The 7,284-nt window shown below is 41.4% G+C and overlaps 1 protein-coding gene across 1 annotated transcript; it reads left to right on the top strand.

Annotated features, from left to right (window-relative positions):
- Positions 1-402: 402 nt before the first annotated feature.
- Positions 403-6,897, top strand: rft1 (RFT1 homolog; the record flags this gene model as incomplete). The annotated part of the gene is made up of 10 exons (XM_083892469.1): positions 403-465; positions 553-638; positions 1,945-2,067; positions 2,368-2,659; positions 2,740-2,874; positions 2,973-3,233; positions 3,324-3,468; positions 3,560-3,665; positions 3,745-3,994; positions 6,606-6,897. 10 exons carry the CDS (start codon positions 403-405, stop codon positions 6,768-6,770), a joined length of 1,626 nt encoding a protein of 541 aa, XP_083748595.1. The 3' UTR covers positions 6,771-6,897.
- Between the last annotated feature and the right edge of the window lie 387 nt (positions 6,898-7,284).

Raw genomic sequence — 7,284 nt, 5'->3', positions numbered from 1 at the left:
CATAAATTCTCCGTCAAACTGTGGCAGTTATCAATGATTTATGGAAATGGAGTCCTCCGTACTCCAGTAGTAGCATTACTACTATATGGTACTACAGTATGGAACTACCCTGATTTAATGACTGTTTTAGATGATAAGACGGATTATATCGCCCTCTGGCGACAATGCGTTTGGACGCAACTTTCTATGACGTCAGCACGTAACATGCAGCCGTAACAGTACGGAAGTGTTAATCTGCTTTCCCTGCTGTCGGACCATGGATGTATGTGTCGGACAGTTGCTGCTTTCATACTCCAATCGCAGCGTGTCTCTGTAATGGCTGTCCTCTGTAGAAAGCAGCGAGTTGCTGTTCAGTTTCTCGCCTGATGTAAACTCGTAGTGAGTCAGAGGAGAAAGTCCATAATGAGCTCTGAGGATGTGCTGAAGAGCGCGTCCGCACTAGCGTCCTACAATGTGCTGTTACAGGTATGTCGACACACAGACAGACAGGTAAACTAGCACACTACTCTGTCATAGACTTAACACTTTTGCTTGTGTCTTTTTTTGTTCCAGGTTGTGTTTCGTGTGCTCACCTTTTTGCTGAACGCATTCACACTGCGGTTTGTGTCCAAAGAGCTGATCGGTGTCGTTAATGTCAGGTAAAGATAGCAGCCAGGACTGCAACTAATGATTGTTTTCCTAGTGATCCATTTTATTAGTCAGTCCTGGTCAGAACCTACGGACATTTTTGTTATTATTGCATCACAAAGTTGACATTTCTTTCAATTAAAAGTGCTAATGTGGGACATTTAACTTGGAATTTCTCTAAACTTGTACAGTAAAAATGTCATATTTCTAGTATCATAGTAGTCATAGATGTCTTGAACACAATCTAGTCAATCTAACCAGAACTTATGAACATTTTTGTTTTTATTGCATCCCAAAGTTGCAAAGTTTCGAGTTAGAAGTGCCAATGTTGCTCAAAGTCCAGTTATTAGATCTCTGAAACTTATGACTGTAAGGAATCTCCTTATTTTTCCCATTCAAAGATGTGCTTTCAAACGTGCACTCAGACACAGTGCTCTGGGGTTTGATTTTTAAAAGCGAATGTTGATATCCTTACATATCAGCTTGATTTATTGTTTCACAGGCTTTTTACCTTAAAAACATTCCTAAGGAGAGCGTTAAAATTCTGCATTGGGGGACAGCGTTAGCTCAGTTGGTAGAGCACCTGCCCCATATTCTGAGGCTATAGTCCTGCTGCAGGTGACCCTGGCACCAAGGGGTCTTTCCTGCGTGTCATTCCCCATCTCTCTGCCTCCTGTTTCCTGTCTCTCTCCACTGTCCTATGCAATAAAGGCAAAAGGGCCCCAAAAAAATTTATATATAAAAAAATCTGCATTGGATAATGTGACCAAGGAGAAATGAGATTGTTTAATAACCGCAGTGGAAAACTACAGGTGCGAATGACCACTTTACTGTCACACTGTTCTGACTTACATGAACTGGGCATCATTAATGTCATCTGGTTCCTGTCCCACTAACACATGTCAGAGTGTGTGCTGTGCAAAGGATCCATTAATTGAGCTCTTTATGTTCTCGATGAGTTGCTTGGTTGCAAAAATGGATGGAAAATGTCAATAGGTGTTTTCTATAACTGAACATGTTAAACGATGTTCAGTTCACTGTCATAATTGAGCAAAGAAACCAGCATTTAAGAAGCAACGACCAAATAATTTGTTAATATTTCTAGTTGTTATATAAGTTTAGTTATTTATATTTCTATACTCTTAAAGATACTGTATTATGTGCTTTTGAAATATGTTATGTTTTATGTTTTGTTTTAGTTTTTTCCCTTTTCTTTGTCTTTTACTGGACTTTGAGTAATAAATGGAATTGAACAGAATTAAGTGTCAATTATCAATGATTAACCATTTAATGTGTGTGTGTATGTGTGTTGTGCAGGCTTACACTACTCTACACCACATTGGTGTTTTTGTCCAGAGAGGCTTTCCGCAGAGCGTGTCTGAGTGGGGGATCTGGGACAAAGCACAGCTGGAGACAAGTTATCAACCTGCTGTGGCTGACGTGAGTTGAATTCACAACAGAACTTCAGTTAATGATGTTCATGGGTCTTGTGTCGGGTGGGGTACCATTCACGTTTGAATTAATACATGTACTGATGTTGTGCTGTGATGTTGAATCTAAAAAATCTAATACTCGGAAGAATGTGGAAAAAAAGAGAAAACACATAATTCAATAATTTGACACAAGGCAGTTCTTTATAGTGTCGATGATAGAAAATAGATAGTTTATCACAATCACACAATCGCATTAAAAGAACAGAGTTCAGTAATGTTTACCTGCCTGCACGTCTTCACCTGTCAGGCTGCCTCTCGGTGTGTTATGGGCGGCTCTGCTGGTCGGTGTGTGGCTGTGGCTCTTGGAGGTCCCAGACCCTCAGACTGTCCCGTACTATGGCCCTGCTGTGGTGTTGTTTGGCTTGTCCGGTGTGCAGGAGCTCCTGGCTGAGCCTCTCTGGGTCCTGGCTCAAGCTCACATGTTTGTCCACCTGAAGGTGGTCGCTGAGAGCTTAGCTATGATCGCCAAGTGCAGTATAACTGTGGTGCTGGTGGTGTTCGCTCGTGAATGGGGCCTTTACATCTTCTCTGCTGCTCATGTGAGAAATCAGCTGAACTCTCTCTGTCATTATATCTGTAAATATCTCTTTTCTTGTTAATCACTTTAATCTCTTCTCAGTTGGTGTTCACAGGAGTCCTGGTGCTGTGTTATGCTGCTTACTTTGTTCGTTTCCTGGGCTCTGAACAAGCTTACAAGAAGAGTTTTCCTGTGCACCATGTTGGAGAGCTCTTACCCTGTAGAGTGGATGGAGAGGTAGTGGGGCTGGACAGTCTGACACACAAACACACAAAATCCACCAATGAAACCTGACGAGTTTTGAGATGTTTGTTAATCTACATCTTTTTCTGCAGCCACTGGTTGACTGGACTCTAGCTCGGCTCACGTGGAGCTTCTTCAAGCAGTCCTTCCTGAAGCAGATCCTGGCTGAGGGTGAGCGTTACATCATGACCTTCCTGAACGTCCTCAGCTTTGGGGACCAGGGCGTTTATGACATCATCAACAACCTGGGCTCCATGGTGGCGCGCTTCATCTTCTACCCCATCGAGGAAAGCTTCTACATCTTCTTTGCCAAAGTGCTGGAGAGAGGACGTGATGTAAAGAAACAGAAACAGGTTTGAATATTGAAAAAGATAACACACAGTGCTTCATGAATGTTTAAATTGAAAGCTAGACGCTGATTTTGCTTCTTTTCATGACGGCAGGAGGATGTTGCTATGGCAGCAGATGTCCTGGAGTGCCTGCTAAAACTGGTTTTCGTGATCGGCCTGATCAACACAGTGTTTGGCTACACCTTCTCTCACTTGGCTCTGGACATTTACGGCGGCTCTCTGCTGAGCAGTGGAGCAGGTGAGTGAGCTGTGCTGACGCCAAGATGAAGACACGCAACAGCCTCCAAAAATCTTCAGTGTCAGACATTATTATGATTTATCTTTCAAAGGTCCCACTTTGCTGCGATGCTACAGCTGCTACGTCCTCCTCCTCGCTGTAAACGGTGTATCCGAGTGTTTTGTGTTTGCTGCCATGAGCCAAAGAGAGATTGACAAGTAAGAAAGTAAAAACACGTAGATGTTGTCACTCGTCATGTGATGGTTAACGACAGTCAATACTTTATTTTGTCCTCAGCTACAATCTGGTGATGTTGGCTCTGTCTGTGTCCTTCCTCGTCTTGTCCTACGTGCTGACGTGGTGGGCCGGTGCTGTTGGTTTCATTCTTGCAAACTGCCTCAACATGGGCCTCCGCATCGTCCACAGCCTGCTTTACATACACCGATACTTCCAGTTCAGTGCGTGGAAACCACTACGAGGCCTCCTGCCTTCCCCGCTCCTCCTCCTGACTCTTGCTGCCAGTGGAGTCATCACAGCAGTTTCTGAGGTAAAAGACAGACATTCATCCTGATTCTTAACGCCAACTGACTCTATGTTTATAATTGTGGGTATGTCAGTTAAAGGTACTCACAAATACTTAGAATTCGACCAGCAGCTGCAACATGACACCAATGACCACAACATGGCATTCAATTACAAACTCAGTTGGACTACATTTTCAAACCAAGAAATTAGGCATGGAGTAGACAAAGTTTCACCACAGCAGATAATTTGCATATTTGATTTGGAACAGATTTTTATTCCTGACGTAACCCTCCTATTTATCCAGGCTTGGGAACTGCATAAGGAGTACACTGGATGTGGCTGGAGTCAATTAAGAGTATTTAATATTATCAATTACCAGTTGTTTTTCTTTGAAATGTTTGTCATATTTGACCCAGGTACTTCTCAAAGCACATTTAATAGAATCCAAAAGTACTATCAATGCTATCAAACCTATCAGGTTATGCAGAGTGCTGCATTAAAGGGGACACATTATGGAAAATCTACTTTTTAATCATTTTAATACTTATATTTGGGACTCTGGATGCCCTATGAATAGTGTAAAGTGTGAAAAAAGATGACTCATGTTTTTCTGGTCTGCCTCCGTCTAAGTACAGGAGATAAAACACGCAATGTTGACTTCCGCACTCATTGTGAAGTCACAAAGACACATTCCTGGAATTGTTGTCTTGGGTGTGTTCTATTATTGGCTCCACAGTGCAGCACAGAGTTCTACACAGAGACTTCCAGCCTCAGAGGATTTATGTGTCCAGTGGATACATTTTATATATGATGGCAATGTGCCGGCTCGAGTCTGCAAATTATTGCATTTCCAAATGCTAACTGCTGTTAGCTGCCAGAGCCTCAATGACGCTGACATATTTTTAGGGACAAAGCAGAGCTCTACGACGTCCCAATGAGTGCGGAAGTCAACATCACGTGTTTTACATGAGTGAGTCATCTTTTTCACATTTAGCTACTGATAGGGCCTCCAGAGTCCCAAATATAAGGATTCAAATGATTAAAAAGTTGATTTTGCATAATATATCCCCTTTAATGGTCAGTACTACTGTAGGAATTTATGTAGTGATCTTTGAGGAACAGTGAAATGTGTTTGAGCTAAAAGCTCCTGGGGGTAACTGCTACAATTCCAATTCCTTGCTTAACCCTCAATCTCAAAAATGTGCGCTCCCTCTAGTGCAAGTGCTGTCCCGATTCTCAGAAAAATTAAGTTGAGGGGTGAGTTTAAGGGCTGTATCGCCCTCAATATTGAGATTTTCCGAGACCACCCTTGGGAGCAAGGGCTACCCAGAATGCAGTGCGTGTTTTCTCACAACAAAGATGGCGTCGAAAGCAGCGAAACGAGTACGCTACAAATTAAGTATTTTCTTTGTTAATAGAGATATAAAAATGATGAAAACCATTGTATTATCTTAGTTCAGGCCCATATTATGGATTACTGACGTCATTGTTGCGTAACATTTATTTTTATTTTACGATCTTTTGTCAATAGCCGGCCGTTGCGCACACGCGATCGTTTGCTATCGTTTACCCTTCAATAAGCCGTGGTGTGTGGTAATTGTCAGCTGAATATGTCCGTGGTTGTGGTATTTGTATGAGTATCATCTTATAACTAACTGACAACCTAATAACTTGACTGAAAAACTGATCGTAATAAATAATCGTGACCTAAATGTGTTCTTCTTCTTTTTTGAAGTTGACAGACTGGACGAAGCTTTCGCGTTATTCTGCCCCCCACAGTCTGAAGACGTATTTAAGGGGTGTCCCATTTCTAAGTGACAAAATAACCCTCAACACTTGGTTTTGAGGGCCAGTTAAGATTAAGGGTTGAGCATGAGGGTTAAGATAGGAATTGGAATTGGCCCTATATCTACATGTCAACTAAAAGTGCTTGTTTTCACCAATAAATGGTTGAAAGTGTTATTGTAAGAGTCTTGACAACATTACAGAAGCACTAGTGTCACTCGGCTCGAAACTCAAATCCCACTCTGAATACAGCGTTACATAATGTCTAGGTATCATTTAAGGACACAATCACCACTACCGCCTTTGACCACATAGGTATTCTCTTTTTCACAGCAACACCACCATTTTCCAGAACTTCACATCCCTGCAGTAGCTAATGATCATGTGTGAGCTTGTCATCGGTGTGGTCTAGCTCAAACAAATAGGGGCAGCCATCAATGTTGATCTTTGTTGTCCCCATCAGTTACATACATCTCTCAAGTCTCATGGGAATTCAGAGCAAGACTTGAGCGAGAGTTTAAGTGTAGTGCTTCAATAATGATGTCGGACTCTTGTCAGTAATTTATTGGTGAAAACGACCACATTTAGTGGACATAATGTGAGTGTTGCCGTTAACCCACAAGATTACATTGCGGCAATGTTGTGGCTGCTGGCTGAACCGATCATCTTAAAATTTGTGTCGGCACAATTCACCTCACACCTATGTTTATAAACATAAACCCCAGGTTGAAAAATCCCATATTTAATACTGTCCTGTAAAACCTAATCCAGAGATTTGAATGAAGTACAGCAGATTGATTTTGTTGTTGTAATCCGTATTCATGTTATATTTATTATTCAATTTTCAGAGTGTTTTCTGCTGTGACAGCGGCTGGTTCCTGAGGCTGGTCCATATTGGCGTGGGAGCAGTGTGTCTACTCGTTGTGCTCATAGTTGTTCTCCTCACAGAGACCAGGCTCATACAGTTTGTGAGGACTCGACTGTTGCCTCAGTACGGAAAAAAACACACGTAAATTTGACCAAAGATAGAAGAAAAATGCACAATCAGTAGCTAAAATGCTACTAAATGATGGTTACTGTGTGTGTGTGAAAGCAACGAGGGAACAACATTTGGAAACTTGACCTGTGTGCGTGTGTGCGTGCGTGCGTGCGTGCGTGCGTGTAAGTGATATTTTTACTGTAGCATTCCTGCGTTGGTAATGATGCCATGATCCGTTTCAGGATGTGATTATGAGTGAAACAAACTGAAGAATGTTTTTTAAGATAAAATGACTTTGTTAGTGGGGCAGGTATTCACACAAATAGAATTAGGTCATTTCTATACATATTTGTAGTGTTATAATTAAAATATATGAAATTATGTTGTGTAAAATGACCAAAAAGATATTTGTCCTTTACTTTTTGGAAGGTTCCAATTAATATTTGATCTATTTTAGATTTAATATCAAAGTATATATCACTCTGAGGGTTTTGTAGAACAATAATTTGAGTTGAAAAGCTGAAATGATGACTTGATTTGGTTCATGA

Source organism: Microchirus variegatus, assembly GCF_963457635.1.
Source record: "Microchirus variegatus genome assembly, chromosome: 7".
NCBI classification, from domain to species: Eukaryota; Metazoa; Chordata; class Actinopteri; order Pleuronectiformes; family Soleidae; genus Microchirus; species Microchirus variegatus.
Note: the sequence above shows the minus strand (reverse complement) of the source record. Positions and strands in the feature narration are given on the sequence as shown.